The sequence below is a fragment of the Chionomys nivalis genome, chromosome 1 (assembly GCF_950005125.1).
Source record: "Chionomys nivalis chromosome 1, mChiNiv1.1, whole genome shotgun sequence".
Taxonomy (NCBI): domain Eukaryota; kingdom Metazoa; phylum Chordata; class Mammalia; order Rodentia; family Cricetidae; genus Chionomys; species Chionomys nivalis.
Genome location: NC_080086.1, coordinates 97,008,178 through 97,025,421, shown reverse-complemented (window position 1 = coordinate 97,025,421; position 17,244 = coordinate 97,008,178). Strand labels below are relative to the sequence as shown.

General features: G+C 37.3%; 1 protein-coding gene across 3 annotated transcripts in view; it reads right to left on the bottom strand.

Moving 5' to 3' along the window:
* Nucleotides 1-17,244, bottom strand: part of Smc6 (structural maintenance of chromosomes 6) — a 62,034-nt gene that overhangs the window by 6,073 nt on the left and 38,717 nt on the right. For all 3 annotated transcript variants that reach the window (XM_057770667.1, XM_057770659.1, XM_057770653.1), the window contains 4 exons: nucleotides 16,502-16,639; nucleotides 13,275-13,420; nucleotides 11,128-11,253; nucleotides 6,175-6,280 (listed from right to left, as the gene is read on the bottom strand). In XM_057770667.1, the coding sequence (XP_057626650.1) occupies nucleotides 6,175-6,280; nucleotides 11,128-11,253; nucleotides 13,275-13,420; nucleotides 16,502-16,639 (516 nt within the window). The remainder of the gene's footprint in view (nucleotides 1-6,174; nucleotides 6,281-11,127; nucleotides 11,254-13,274; nucleotides 13,421-16,501; nucleotides 16,640-17,244) is intronic.

Sequence of the window (17,244 nt, the reverse complement as noted above, 5' to 3'; positions counted from 1 at the left end):
GAGTACTTTTTGTGACCTTAATGGAACCTAACATACCAAAATTCAAAAGGTATGACAACAAATCTAATACTTAACCAAACATTATTTATTAAAACAAACAATTTAAACTAGTTCTTCTAAAACTGTTACCAAGTTAAGCATTTAAAGTACTGAGATAATTTTTCATTACTAGAATCATAGTGACATCTAGTGGTTACACAGCTTTAATAACTGAGATTGTCAAAACAGATCCACTTAAAGAGGTTTACCCAAGAACACTGGGAATGGACTGAAAGACATTTTTAAAAATAAATTTTAAACTCTCCATGGTAATAACAACAAAATCAATTAATGATATTAAAAGCATTCCTTTTGCATAATTTCCTGAGACAATAATATAAAGAGATATTCTATTTTATTTTGACAAAACTGCAGACATACTATATATCTAACAAAGTAAAAAAGACCAGTTTTATATAAGTATCAGGCATATGCTACTCTCAAATGAGCATACGCTCCTTTTTCGATATTTTAAAAGGCTTACAAAGTCTGAATTAAATATATACTGTATATCACATTTGGAAGACACAATGCCCCTAAGGAGATAAGCATTTATTTTACTTGAATTTACATGCAAAAGTAGATGGGTTTTCAAATTAATGCTACTTTCCTCCCAATAGCAATGTAGTAGCTCTGACTCCGCTTCCTTACCAACCGAGATTCCAGTCCTGCCTGTTTTGTGCTTCGCTGTGACTAACAACCTGAACTCTGCCCATGTGCTTAGCCTCCATTTGAGGAACTACATTTTCTCGTTTGAGTCTTTGGTGATTTTAAAATGGACCCAAGTTTTTTTTTTTTCTTTTATTATTCTCAAAAACATCTAGATAAGTTCTTTTATTATGTACCAAAAATTAACTTTCCCCAGGCAATAGCCTCCCTTACTGTGGCTACTTTTTAAAATTGTTTTTTGTGTCCTATTTTTTTTTTAAATCTTCATGAAAATACTTTACTTTTTATTAGGAGGCAAGGGTAGCACAAATTAATGGAGCATGGTGTGTTTATTTCCACACATATGAAGCACACATCAGTCAAGTAAGAATAATTAGCATTTCGATCCCCTTACTTGTGTCTGGGATAAAAGTCAGTTGTTTTTTTTTTTTTTTTTTTCCTGTTGAACCAAAGGAATATCCAATAATTTAAATCCAATATAATTCATGAAATGATCACCCTTGACCCACAGGTTTACAGCAGTGTCTGTCTAGATGAGGGAGTCGTGGTCAGTCTGCTTTGCAGTCTCCACTGTCTTGTTACCCCTGGACATGTACTTTCTCCTTTCCTCTTCTGCTCTCACAGAGATCTCTGTACCCGAATTCTTAGTTATCTTCTCCTAGCTTCCAGAGATAGACCACTATTGCTGGATCTACCTTCCTGAAACATGTATAGAGCGCCACAAATTCCTTTCTGAAAAGTGCTACAATGCCTCATTCAAGTTCTGCCATGTTTTACTATTTTATTGTTGATGGAAATTATCTTCTAATTCCCATGTGATTTGTTATGATTCCTTAATCATTTAGAAATCTGTAATTTTATAAATTTGGGACTTTTAGGTACTGTTATTTCTAATTTCATTCAATTATAACTTTAATTCTTTGAAACTTATTAAGATGTTTCACCAAGGACAAGAAAATGGTCTATGCTGGTAAATGTTCCAAAGGCAGTTACCAAAAATTATAATCCACCAGTGTTTTACATTTATGCTACTGGGTCAAAATTTTGGTAATACAATAAGGCTTGTATAACTTTAATGACTTTATGATTTTTCCATTAATTACTAAGAGTGAAAATTCCACCTATATTTAACTATTATCTTGCCCTTTAATCCAGTTTTCCTGTATTTCCTGTCTTCTGACTATACAAGTATTTTTCAATGTAACTTTCTAATCCTACGAAGCACTCCTTTTGGTCTCGAGCCTACGGAAACTTCATTTTGTTAGCAGCAATGTGTAAGTTCTCTTGTCTATCTGGATGACACACCTTTGTTCCATGTTTTCACTCAGGATCTTCATTGTCCTTATGTTAATATTATTTCAAGTCTCCCTCTAACAGAACTGATTCACAATCTTATTATACACATTGGCAACCTTTGCTTTTAATATACTTTCTTGGCCCACAAAGGCATAATGTAATTACTGGTAACTACATTTTATTTCTCACTATTTTGTGTTTGTCTCAAATGTTCTTTGCTGTCTTCTCTCTTTTGACTATTTTGAGACAAGGTCTCCTTCTATAACCTACAGTGGCCTCTAATTTGTATTAATCCTCTTGCCTGAGCACTCCAAATGTGAATAGACATACCTGGCTTCTCACTAAGCAGTTTCTTTTAGTTGGCCTTTAACATGTATTCACTTGACATTCTTTGCAGTGGTTGTGCTAGAGACCTCAGCGTAGCCCTCATGTTTTGGTTTATTATAAATTAAGAGCACTTCCCAGATTGTGAAAGAATCTGAGAACAGGTTAAGTTTGATACTCTTGGCCCCTTAAATACTTCTGTTCTCAACATTTTTCTGTTCTTTGCTCATTCTGTTCTTAGTGGAACTCCAATTACATTCTCACAAAACCTGCTAATTTTGTCCTGTTCGGCTCTGTTCGGTGGTTTTTTTTGTTTTGTTTTGTTTTTATGTTGCTCGCATATTTCTTTCTGACTTACTTGAATTGAGTTATATTTATCTTTACCTACATCCAGCTGGCAATTAAGCCAAGCCAATCAATGAGTTATTCATATCAAATACTACATTTTAAAAGTTTTAGAACCATGTTTTGTGTGGATTACAAATCTGTATTGAAACTGTACTTTGTTATGGATAACTCTTATTTCATGAAACATATCACTTGTGGTAAGAGACCAGCCTACTATCTACAGTAACTATTATCATGAGTTTGGCTCTATTCTTGCTTTTCCTTTTAATTATCAATCACATTTCCAAGTCTTAGTTCTCTGGTAACTGTTATGGCTTTGAGACAAAAAGAAAAGGAAACAACAACAAGAGGGCCAGCAAGATAACTTAGCAGGTTAGGGTACTCGGGGCCAAACCTGAGCATCTGAGTTTCATTCTTAGGGACTCTCAGAATACAAGGAAAGAATAAACACTTGCAAATTGTCCTTGGGCCTCCATACTTACACTGCAGCATGAAATCTCAAATAAATGTAAGAAAACCTTTTTAATTTTAATAAGATCCAGAAAACTGCACACAAAATGCACAATTTAATTAAGTTGTAATAAATATGTTTAAGTATGAAACTGCAATTCAGAATAAAGAACATATCCATCGTTCTGTAAATTCCCTGTGTGCTTCGTTTCCATAATCTGGATGGCTCTATATCACAGGGGTTCTCAATCTGTGGGTCACAACTTCTTGATAGGTCTCAACAACCCTTTGAGGGGTCACCCAAGACCACTGGGAAACAGATTTACATTATGATTCATAACAGCAGCAAAATTAGAGTTATGAAATAACAGGGTCACCACAACTTTCATGAATGAAAATAATTTTATGGTTGGGGTCACCACAATATGAAGAACTGTATTAAAGGGTCACAGCATTAGGAAGGTTGAGAGCCACTATGTAACAGAACCTTATTGTCTATTACTTTAGTCTTCAGTTAATGGAAGTCTTCAAATACTGTTCTTCCTTTTCAAAGTTATTATAACTATTTTAGTTCCTTTGCATCTCTACTCTCCACACATATTAGAACCAACTCACCAATTTCCACAAAAAAGCTTGTGACTTTACAACTGGTGTTGAATCTAAGAACCAAAATTTTGACATGTTGAATTGTATGTGCTGTATGCATATATGCTTTATATACATAAGTGTATGCAGTATGTGTGTGCATGTGTGTATGAGAGAGAGAGTTGTTTTCCTCAATCCTTTTCACATTTATTTTTTTTTTAAAACGGGGTCTCTTATTGAACTTGGAGCTCATTGATCCAGCTAGACTTCTAGACTTGCTGGCGAGGAGCCTATAGAGCTCTGGGGTTGGTGTGTGGCCTTTTATGCAATGCTGGCGATCTACACTCAAGTCCTAACACTTGCAGAGCACTTTACTGGATGGGACTTCTCCCCAGACCCTGCTGAGTCTTTTGAATCCTGACAACCATGGATTTCTCACTTAGGTCTTCATTAATTTCTCATTACTTCTTTTGGCTTTTCAGATATTTTAGATATTTTGTCAGATTTCTATGTATTTTATATCTTAATGTTGTTATAGATGGTATTTTAAAATTTCAGTTTTTGATCATGCTGCTATATATAAAAATATAATTCACTTTTGAATGTTAATTGTCTCTGTAACCCTGCTAGTTGCATTTAACTATTTTAGTTCCTTGTTATATAGATTTCATAATATAGACGGCCTGGTTAAGTATAAATATAAGGAATTTGACTTCCTTTATCATCCCTTTCTTTTGTTCCTTGATTTTGGCTAGAATCACTGGTACACTGATGGTGAGCATGGACCAACCTGCTTGACTCCAAACTATATGGTAGGGACTCAAGTCTTTTTACTTTATACTTAATGTTTTGCATAAAAACAGATATGTTAACCGACATAATAGCTAGCCTACCAAGGTGGAGTCAAGTTTCCATTTGACTAGGACATACTATGCTAAGGCTAGCTGACAGTTAATATGGGAGAAATCATGGTGCGGGAGAATTGTCTGTATTCTGTCAATCATGTTTTAAATAAACGCTGATTGGCCAGGCAGGAAGCAGAAATGATGTAATGAGAACAGGAGAATTCTGGGAAGGAGGAAGTTGATTCCTCCCACTCCTGCCCAGACCACAGAAGCAGTAGGATGTGAGCTGCCCCACTGAAGAAAGGTACTGAGCCACATGGCTAACATAGATCAGAAAAATGGGTTAATCAAGATGTGAGAGTTAGCCAGTGAGAGGCTAGAGCTAATGGGCCAATCAGCTTTATAACTTATAGAGATCTTTGTGCAATTTTTCTCTAGGACTAAACAGCTGGGGGTACGGGCAGGACAGAAAACCCCAACAACAAGCAGGCCAGGCCCCCTCATGTTACAAAATCAGGCCTGGAGTGGATTTATAGTCAGTCTTACTAAGATTTAGGCTCTGGTGCCTTTGCCCAGCCATGCACAACCAAAACCCTCAAGAATGAACTGAAATAGTAGTCATGTGCCTATTAATCCACAAGCCCTGCTGCCTAGTCTCAGAAGTCCCCTTCACCACAAAAATTCTGACATCAGCAAATGCCTCCAGGAAGGAAAATATCCAGCAATGTTAGTTTACTTTGGACACGCTCTCCCACTTCTTGGAATTTCAATTCATCTAGTCACTGTTGCTTCCACAGCTTTCCAATGTCTTTAAAAATAGAATTTTTGTAATTTCTTTGGATTTCTTGTACTTTTGTAGTAAAAATAATGGGTTATCATGACATACTACCCACCAACCATAGGCCTAATTCCTCCCCATACTTTTAAATTTGTACCTTTAAAAAACTGGATCTCAAAAATAGTGGATAGAGAGATGGTGAACACAATTTACCAGTGGAAATTTAATCAATCAATCAATCAATCAATAAGGCAAGGCCAATATTTCCTATTTTGGTTAAAATGCAGAGGTTCTAAATGACAAGGGCACCCCAAATATCAAATATTTCCTGTGAATATTTGAATAGAAGGATAAAATTATGGTATCAAGGATAGCAGTTACTATTTAAAGTGGGTAACTGTTTTTTATCTTCATATACAATTGTTAATCCATATCCCCACACCACACGTTCTGTACACATTTCCACAACCAAAGAATCTATAGCAGATAACTAAATTACGAGGCAGAATCTTCTTGGTTTCCCACAGTGGGACTACAGACAATGGACTTTCTATAATGTCCTACATGGTGCTGTGCAAAACTTAAACAGGAGTAGACAAGATTAACAATTGTTAGACTGAAAATAAAACTCTACTTATCATCCTAAGAAAACAATCTGACTGGGGGAAAAAAATCCAAGCTACTAGCTTTATTAGTAACAATGTGAAAAATACTAGGACAGATCATCTTAGCTTAGAAATAAATTTCTATTTTCTAAAGATTAACAAGATAAGGTTGATCAACGTCTCATCAAAAGAACAGAAACAACTAATAATAAAAATGTGGGGTCAAGATACTTACTGATATGCTAAGAGTTTCATTCTTGTGGTCAAAATTCATTTTTCCACAATAAGCCCGCTGAGATAATAAGTTGTCAAAGTATAATTTGCATCGCAATGTCAAACACCTTGAAATAAAATAATTTGACACATTATAATACAGAACTATATGTTCGACATGGTACAAACACAGACAACTATGCTAATGTTTGGACAGCAGCTCTCCATTTTAATAGGTGTATTTAAGATGATTTTCCCTATGTTTTTAATATTTATTTGTGTTTTGGATTTTAACAAATTCATTACTTTTATATCAAGTATTTATAAATGAATAAAGATAGTCTACATTTAATATGCCCCATTATGACAGCCAGTCCATATGAATGTATTAGTCACCCAAATAGTTTATTCAAGGCATTATTACTCTCAGGTATAAGACCAATCTTGTCCTTAAAGAAATTAAACTTTAAAGACACCAAGGTAAATAAATATTCATCTTCTTTATCTGCCTACCTGTTCCCCCAACTTCACAGCGGAAAGAAGGTTAAGGGAATGTTTTAGCCCTTGTTGGTATACTATAAGCCTCAACATTTCCACTCCACTGTCAGGTGACACTGAACTATTAAGGAAATTTCTGCTGCCTTAATTCTCTTTTCCTCATGATTCTGGTGTGTATGTTTATGTCGACATGTGCATGACCCAGTGAACCACCTCACCTGTCATTCTTTAGTGCTATCCACCTTGGTTTTCCTGTGTGCATGCACCTTAGATGATTATGATTATGTGTGTTTTGTCTGCATGTTTGTCTGTGCACAACAGACACGCAGTATCCACAACATGCAGTATCCACGGAGGCCAGCAGTCAACGGATCTCTGTGACTGGAGTTGTAGATGGTTTAAGTTGCTATGTGGGTGTTGGAAATTGAACCCTGGCAGAGGAACCAGTACCCTTAGCCACCTCTTCAGCTCTGTCTACCTTACTTCTGAGGCAGTCTTTCTTTGCTCTGGGGCTTTACTATTTAGGTAGCTGCTTCACTAGTGAGCCCTAGAGATCCTCCTATCTCCACCTCCCCAGTAATAAAAGTCTAACTATGTACTACTATGTCCGACTCTTCTGGGCCCAGCTTTTATGTGGGGGCACAGAACAGGGGCTCAAACACAGGTCCTTTCGCCTGCATAGCAGGCACTTTATTGACTGGGCTATGCCCCAGCCATCAGTTCTTTACTTCTCTACCTTAATCAGGATGGAGTTGTTGTGATCGTCAGACTGTCCCTGATTTTGGCAATGAAAGCCTTATAACTGGCAATTTTTCTTATCATTAATGAGTTGAAGCCTTATTTCCTCAACATACACATGACTTTCTCCTCACTGTTTCCTGTCCGTGATGTGGGATATCCTTTTGTAGATGTGTTGTATTTATTGCTTGATAAATAAAGCTGTTTGGGCCAATGGCTTAGCAGAGTAAAGTTAGAGAGAAAGTCAAAACAGAGAGAGAGAGAGAGAGAGAGAGAGAGAGAGAGAGAGAGAGAGAGAGAGAGAGAGAGAGGAGTCAAAGAGACTCTTTGTAGCTGCCAAATGAGAGAGTCACCTCTGCTGACAGCTTTTCTCTTGCCAGAACCTTTACTGGTAGGCCACAGCCTCATGGCAATACACAGGTTAATAAAAATGAGTTAATTCAAGATGTAAGAGCTAGTCAATAAAAAGCCTGAGCTAATAGGCCAAACAGTGTTGTAATTAATAGTTTCTGTATGATTATTTGGCTCTGAGCGTCAGGAAAACAAATAGGCAGTTTCCGCCTACATGTCCTAAACTATATTAACTCTCTACACTCAAAGACAGAGAAATCTAGATTTTCTTGGTTTCTTTCACTGCCTCAACACTGGTAACTGGATTCCAGAACTCCCTATTAACATCCTTCAATACTCCAATGTATGGACTGCTTCCATTCACAGGATTTCTATCATAAACTGTCCAAAAATAAGGTTAGAGAGTAGAGAGAAATGATTCTAACAAGTTGGTCATGTTTGTTCTCTTTCCACAACCGAGAAAACAATATTGAAAAACACTTCAGCGTTAAAGCCTCTACTAAGGTAACACACTATGATGGCTAGTTTTGTCAATGTGACAATCCAGAATAACCTGAGGAACGAGCCTGAGCATACCTGTGATGGATTATCTTTACTGGGCTAAGGCCAGCCTAAAAGCAGGTAAGACCATTCCTTGGGCACGGGATCCTTAGCTAACGATGTAAAAAGGGATCAGAACAGCATGCATTCACATTTGACTCTTATTTTTTCCCTGTGGATGCAACATAACCAGCTGCTTCAAATTCCTACTCCCTTGACCTGTGAGCAGAACTAAACACTTCCTCTCTAAGTTGCTTTTCTCAGAGTGTTTGTCCCAGCAACCAAGAAAAAGAACCCAAACAAAGAAAGCACAACTTTTACAGAGATTATTTAAATGTTAGCTTCTATAACAACAGAGAAACAAACTACATCTGGAAAACATGGACATAACAGAAACTTTATTTTAAATATAAACTCAAAATAAAAATAGGGAAATTAAATATCACTTATTTTTCTTTTTTTTAAATATTTATTTATTTATTATGTATACAATGTTCTGTCTCTGTGTATGCCAGAAGGCCAGAAGAGGGCACCAGACCTCATTACAGATGGTTGTGAGCTACCATGTGGTTGCTGGGAATTAAACTCAGGACCTTTGGAAGAGCAGGCAATGCTCTTAACCACTGAGCCATCTCTCCAGCCCCCACTTATTTTTCTAAAATTCTTCAAAACCCAGACAAAATAAGAGTTTTCAGTCTGGATACCAAATAGCAAAGGTAGTTCCAGTCAAAAAGATCTCTGAAAAATAGGAAATGAACTGATGAGCCCTACAAATGGCCCCAAATTACTACTCATCAAAGACTAAAGCAAATGTACACTTTCATGCAGCCTAGCATTTGAGGAGGAACACAAACCTAGAGAGCATAGCACTAGAGAGAGCAGAAGGATGTACAAAGACTGTGGAGGACATACCATAGTTGTGCCAATGACCCTGATGGGCCGTATCTGTTTATGTACACGTACTGAAATATTTATGTACATGTACTGAAATGCAACCCTGTACCCCATAAATGCGCATGATTAAACTGCCCACTATAAACACCTTATTTTAAAAATTCAACAACTAGGAACAGGCGGTAATGGCGCACACCTTTAACTCCAGCACTCAGGAGGCAGAGGCAGGTGATCTCTTTGAGTTAGAGGCCAGCCTGGTCTACAGAGCCTATTCCAGGACAGTTAAGACTGTTACACAGAGAAAGCCTGTCTTGAAAAACAAAAACAAACAAAAAACCCCCAAAAACAAAAGAAAAAAATATTCAACAACTATACACATGCATTTCAAAGTTTACTGTAGTCCAAGGCTATGACGGAACATTTTATCTTTAAAGCCGTACCTAGTGGCCAGAAAGATGGGTAAAGGTGACTGCCACTAAACCTGGCTCCTGAGCTCAATCAGGACATGTGATGAAAGAAAAAGATGAACTCTTGCAAACTGTCCTGACCACATACTAGGTCACAGCATACAGTACACACATATATGCCAAATAATAAACATAAAAAAAATTTAAGGCCACCTCTGAATTTCTCCACATACACAACAACTAGGTATATTTTCATGCATTTCTTTCTAGGAAGTTGATGGTTCAGTTGTTGAATTGCCCCCTAAAGTGTAAAGACCTGAAATTGGATCTCTAGACATCATATAAAAAGCCCCACATAGCCTTAGGCTGCTGTAACCCCAGCACTGGAGAGTGGGGAGTACACAGGCACAGATGGTTTCAAGCTCATTGCCCAGGCCTCCACACACATATGACACGCTCTATACACAAACACACAATCATAGAAACTGGGATATAAAGACAAGTAAGAAGCATTACTGAGGAACTGTATGGGGAAAACATAGGTAAACAGAACCACAGCTGCCTCGGGATAAGAATATTAAAAGCTATAACCTCTATAAACTGCCTTCCAGTTTTTATGCCCCCCTCCGGCTTCTTGTGGTGTAAGTAGGGGATCTATTTACTCCTGAAAGAGCATGTATCTTTGAGTATTGTCTTAGTTAGGGTTTCTATTGTTCTGAAGAGACACCATGACCACAGCAACTCTTATAAAGGAAAACATTTAATTGTGGTAGCTTGTTTATAGTTCAGAGGTTCAGCCCATTATGGCGAGAAACAAGGCAGCATGTAGGCAGACACAGTGCTAGAGAAGGAGCTCAGAGTTCTTACATCTTGACTCACAAGCAACAGGAAGTGATTTGAGATACTGGGTGTGGCTTGAGCATATGAGACCTCAAAGCCTGCAGTGACACACTTCCTCCAACAACACCACACCTAGTGCAAAAAAGCCATACCTAATAGTGACACTCCCTTTGGAAGACATTTTCTTTCAAAGTACCATATGTATGTTATTTAATAGCTTGTTTCCTTGGGTATTTATTCAACCAATATATATCAAGTACCAGCTATATTTCAAGCACAGTTATAAACACTAGACACCGCAGTAAATAAAAAGAAAGGTTTATAATCATGAAACAACACCTTCTAGTAGATCTCGGTAAAGCAATTGAGATAGTGTCTTAAGAGGCTCCTCCAATCTCCCTTAATAACATACAATTTCCAAGAGTAAAATCAATTGCTCCAGTACTACTAAGTTCTCACTCAAAACACCCTCCTGGGCAATCAAGCATCTGAGAGCTATCTAGTAAAGGATACCTAACAGTAGAAAAGTTGGGCCAGCTTGTTGTTAAGGTCCTTTCAAAGTACTCTGATTCAACTACAGTTTCTAAACATGGATCATGCACCCATAGTATCTCATAAAACTGAACTTGAAGAAAGAGCTAATGATTTTATTATTTATATAGAATAATGTGAAAAGAAAAAGAGATATACCTTTCAAATGCACTTACCTTCTAAACTGCTGGTATGTTTTGTACCTATGAGTCATTATTTCTTCTAGTAATTTAATGAACCTTCTTAAAGTTCTTACTTTATTATCCAGATCAAGATAGGTTTCTCTTGCTTCCTGGTACTGCCTATTTTATGAATAAAATATTCAGTAAATAAATACAAACATAGAAGTAAAGTTTCAAGTATATTTTACTGGAGAAAGAAGGGGAAAGAGTAGTGTTGAGAGACCCTAAGAACAGTGATTCCATGAATTTCTAGTCAAAGCATATTCCCACAAAGAATGAATGCTACCAGAGACAGACAACGCAAGTGTGAAGGGGTAAAGGAGAAAATACAGTGAAATGGAAAAGGTTAAGTACCAGGTAAGGCTCAGGGGTGGCAGATCTCAGAAAATACTAGCTAAATGACACTTTCTAAAGATAAAAGGGTCACACCAAAAAGTCTTCTTAGTAACAATGTCAACAAGGAACAAAGGGACACAAAGTCAGTATCGGAATCCCTCCATTCTAAACAACATAGATCAGCGAGGTAAGGAAGGCATACCTACTCAAAACTGCCACAATGGAAGAAAATCAACAGGCTGACACTCTCTCACTAAATCTAAACCTTACCTATTTGTCTGGCTGGCCCACTGAGGACCCAACTGGCCTGATGCTGGCTAATTCAGGACACTGTGATTGCACAGAAACAATGTTACAGAGTCACTCCCCGTCCCCAGCTCATTCATACATATATATACATGATGTATACATGATGCAGTACTGAGAATCAAAGCCTGAGCCTTGTATATGATAGGCAAGTATATACTACTGAGTGGCATCCACATCCAAATAATGGAGTTTATAAATTTTTTAAAAAGTGTGATATACTGCCTCCAAAAAGTTAATAGTCTGATTTTCTCCCCATTGTTTTGAAAATGAAGCTGAGATTACTTGTTTTCTCAAACTTGCTTTTAAAAATTACTTATTTATGGTGTGCACCTGCATGTGGAGGTTAGTGGGTACCCAATGTTGTCAGTTCCCTCCTTACATAGAATGGGTCCCAGGAGTTGAACTATGGCCACACTACCAGGCTTGGCATCTGGTGCTTTCACTTGCTGGACCCTTTCTCAGTCTTTTGTAATATAAAAAGGGATTTTGTAGGGGGGTGGAGAGATGGCTCAGTGGTTAAGAGCACTGCCTGTTCTTCCAAAGGTCCTGAGTTCAATTCCCAGCAACTGCATGGTGGCTCACAGCCATCTGTAATGGGTTCTGGCGCCCTCTTCTGGCCTGCAGGCATACATGCAGACAGAATACTGAAAATACTGTATACATAAAATATAAATAAATCTTTTAAAAAAAAAAAAAAAAAGGGATTTTGTAGAAAAGCTGTAATTTTACTAATCTTTAGCCATTCTTCAGAGATGTGCACTACTGTTAACGTTTCATTTGTAAAAAATAATACCTATAAGGGGCTTGGTTTATTTTCTCACCTTACGTTACAATATAAAAGTAGTAACTCATTTAAAATTACAACAAATATTCCATAAAGCATTTTGATTCATACTGATGAAATACTTTTTAGAAAAGCTTGAACAACCATATGCTAGGTTTCCTCTAGATTCTATTTATTATAGATTCTTTCATTTAATTTTCCTAACAAACTGCAAGTTATCATAATTGTACACATTATGTAAATGGAGAAGGCTAAAGAAGATTCGATGATTGGCCAGTCATGGCAGTAGACAACAGCAAAATCATAAAGTCCTCTAATTCTCTTAAAGCCTTCCTTTATATCGGTAATGAAAGAACACCCATTTCAACAAGACATCAATGACCTAGACTACTAGTGACTGACTAATTGCATTTGTTTTCATGCATGTGGAAAACAGCTTCTGATTATTCTGACTTGCAGTTCTGAATCACTTATGAAGCTTAATATTTTCCTGTCCATATGATTCTTATAAATTGCATTTATGCTAAAATGTCATTCCATAATTTAGTAATAAGGTATTGTTCATTGCTAGTAATGCCCATCTAACATACTACTTCAGTACAATTATATATTGATGGTAAACTTCATCCAAATTAAATTTACATATAAAACGATTCAGTCTTAATAATATCCATGGATATTACACTAAAGTAGAAAATTAACGATCACTTACTTCATTATTTCTTCTCGATCTCCATGACTAGCATGTTCTGCCTGTATTTTTTGTCTTAACCGATTAATTTCTTTGTCTAGAATTGACGCAGATTTCTTTACTTCTATCCGTTCTGGGCAGATCTGTCTTGCTTGTGACATTTTCTCCTAAGAAATGATATTTAGATCTTAAAAACTTCTTTGTTATGATAATTCATTGTACTAATTCTGCCAAAGCATGCAAACTAAAATAACTTAAATTTAAGACATACATTTACTATCAGTGGGGTTTTTTTTTTGAAGATTTAATATCTTTAGTTATGTGATGTGGGATTTCCCTCCGTATGATTAAATACCATTAAAATGATTAAAGAAACTGCTTTGGACCTATAGCAGTACAGAACTTAGGTAGGTGGGGAAGACAAAACTGAATGCTGTGAGAAAGAAGGGTGGAGTCAAGGGATGCCATGGAGCCGTCCCCTGAAATAGATATGCTGAAAATTTGCTGGTAGGCCATGACATCATCATGATATACAGATTAATAGAAATGGTTTAAATTAAGGTGTAAGAGTTAGCCAATAAGAAGCTAGAGCTAATGGGCCAAGCCATGTTTTAAATAATATAGTTTCTGTGTGATTATTTTAGCTCTAAGCTAGCTGGGCAGCCAGGGACCAACAAGCAAACCTCCTTACTAATGTGTATGTACGTATGTGTGTATACATATATATGTATGTGTGTGTGTATGTATAGATGCCTGTAGAGGCCAGAGATGTTCCATTCCTCCCCCCTCCCTGCCCCCCGGGCCGGAGTTACAACAAGCAGTTTTGAACACGAGACATGGGTGCTGAAGAGCACACTCAGGTCCTGTGGAGGAATTGTATAAAAGCTCTTAGTTGCTCAACCAGCTCTCCAACCCATATTAATGTTTTTCTCCATGCTTTTACACTGAAGAAATAAATTTCCGTCATTAGAAATGTACCATCTTTAAGATGTACTCTGAAGAACAGAGGGATGGAAAACATCCTGTTTATAAGCAATGAAAAAGAAATGCAAGTATTTTCTCATACAGTATCTATTTTATATCATAATGTATTGTATAATGTTTGGAACAAATATGAGAACAGATTAAGAGTTCCACTCATTTTCCTTACGACATAAAGCAAAGATGGAATCTACCTCTTCTGGCTAGAAGACTATCTTCAATTTATTCCCTAAAAACCCAGTGGCTGCTTAGCTATGAAGAGGCACAGCTGGCAGGAGTTAAGCCCTGCCAGCACACACCCCAGTGATGCAGAGGCATAGTCCTGACATTCAGTGGCATGCACTTAAAGAGAAATACCTAATGAGAGAGCCACATTCTCAAGCACTGAGACACAATGGAAATGATTTGGTCTAGTTACATCCTCACATTTTGAAGGATACTAAGTCTCCCTGTTAATTTACACAAGTACCTGCAGAAAACAAAAACTCAAGACAATTTGGTTTTCTTCTAGAAACATGATATTGGGAAAAAAGGCTCATAAGAAGCAAGTAGGAAAGACAACATAGCAAAATGGAAGGAAGGATGAAAACAAGAGTATAAAAAACAGAGAGATATGGGAGAACGGGGGGAAGATAAAACTAACCAAAATGAAATATGTATAGAAACTTCATATGGAAGTTTATTACTTTATAGTTAAGGGGCTCCTTGGAAACCTCCAAACCGAGGCTATTGCCAACTCTCCACAACTGATGGACCTACTGCTGAAGACAACATCTACAAAAAGATGGAAAGAAAATCACTGATCATGGAGAAATCTAACTGTTATTTACCCAGAACCTTCACCTCAACTAACTAGTGTTCGTGGTACTGGAAGGCACTCTACACACACTACCAGAGGAGAAAGGTTAGCCCCAATGTAAACACTATACAGACCCTTCAATCTACAGTGGTGACCTTCATACAAGATACATTGGTAAAATGATGTCACAGAAGAGGAAGTTAACTAATCACTATCTGAATAGAATTAAGGCCCACTCCATGAGATGGAACCCACACACCGCACTGAGTGGCCAAGCACCTAAGACTAGATAGGACATGGACCTATGGGAAACCAAAATACTTCTGTTATGCTAAAGGAACATAGCAATAAAATTGCTTCTAACAACATTCTGCTATATTCGTAGGTTAGTGCCTTGCTCAGTCATCATCAGAGAAGTTTCCTCCTAGAACAAATAAAGACCCACAACCAGACAATGTGCAGAGAAGTGGCGGGGGGGTGGGGGGGGCTTCAAACACTCCATTCTAACTGGGATGTCTCCATCAAAACTTTCCCTTCAGGGTTCAGGAACTCTGCAGAAGAGGCAGAAAGACTGTAGGAGCAGCCACAGGGGATAGAGAACACCAAAGCAAGGCCTTGCAGACACAACAAGACTGACACACACAGGAACTCACAGACTGTGCTAACACGTACAGAACCCGCAAAGGATCCCACTGCTAAGACAACAGACCCAACATTAACCCAGAAGCTGTCTCCAAATGCTAACACACACAGATGAAGATCCCAACGGACTTTCACTAGGTATACAAAACACACTTAAGAGCAGATCTCATGCCCAACAGCAGATGGTCAACAAGAAACAGATCTTTTGAATTATGGTTTCTGATTTTGTCTTTATGGGCTTTCTGTGTGTGATAATGTGTGTCTCAGCATCTGTACATGTTTGCGTTTTTTCTCTTCTATTTATTTGTTTTGTCCTATTCTGGTTCCAATGTATTTATTATTTTTAGATCTCTATTTTCTAATAATAAAGAAAGAAAATGTGTAGATTTTGGTGAAAAAAGTGGTCAAGATCTGGGAGGAATTGGGGGAGGGGAAACCATTATCAGAATATATTGGATGAAAAAAATCTAAAAAGTAAAAAATAACAAAAATTAAAAAGAATTACAAAAATCTTAATGATTCAAGTTGTAGATAAAATAATTTGAAATGAAAAAAGCAAATCAAGAGCAGGGCGGTGGTGGTGCATGCCTTTAATCCCAGTACTCAGGAGGCAGAAGCAGGCAGATCTCTGTGAGTTCGAGGCCAGCATGGTCTACAAGAGCTAGTTCCAGGACAGGCACCAAAGCTACAGAGAAACCCTGCCTCGAAAACAAAACAAAACAAAACAAAACAAAGAAAGAAAGAAAGAAAGAAAGAAAGAAAGAAAGAAAGAAAGAAAGAAAGAAAGAAAGAAAGAAAAGAAAACCAAATCAAACCATTGGCTAACCTGTAACTCCTTTTCCTTCATGTCGAGTTCTCTTCTCTTTTTATTTAAGGTATCCAAATGTTCTTTCTGTTTATCTTCATAATGCTGCTTTCCTCGTTTTTGGCTATCCACTTCAGAGTCAGCAAGATTTAATTCATCCTGTTTCAATAAAGACAATATAATCTATAAAGAAAGGTGGGTGATCTGGGGCTCTGGGAACAGGGGACAACTTAGCTGATAAAGTACCCACTGCACTTTTTAGCAAGGGAAAAAACCCATACACCAAGTTCTCTCTGAGTGCACTCACCACCTCCCCACGACACCTCTGACTAACACTGGGTATACTCCCAAGTTCACTATATTTGGCAGCTGCTAACATATTACAGTGGGAGTCTTAGGAATTCAATTATTTTGTTTGAAAATCATCTTGGCTTTGTTACTGACAGCTGGTATGACATTCTGAGGAGGAGGAAAAACCTCCTGCTAGTACTTGATTACAAGCAGGTTTACCAAAGAACTAAGCTCCTACTTATAACAATTTGAAGGCAAGGCAAAAAACAAAGATAAAAAATTCTTAATGTCTTTTATTGAACTTACTTAAGAACTCCCAATTCCAGTGTTTGCTGGACCTTAGCTATTAATTAAGAACAGAGAATTCAAAATAGAAATTAGAGCACTAGAGAATACAATAGACACAGAGAGGGAAAGCTCAGGGGTACCGTGCTCGCATTGCTAGCACAAGAAAGTCCCGAGTTTGTCGCAGC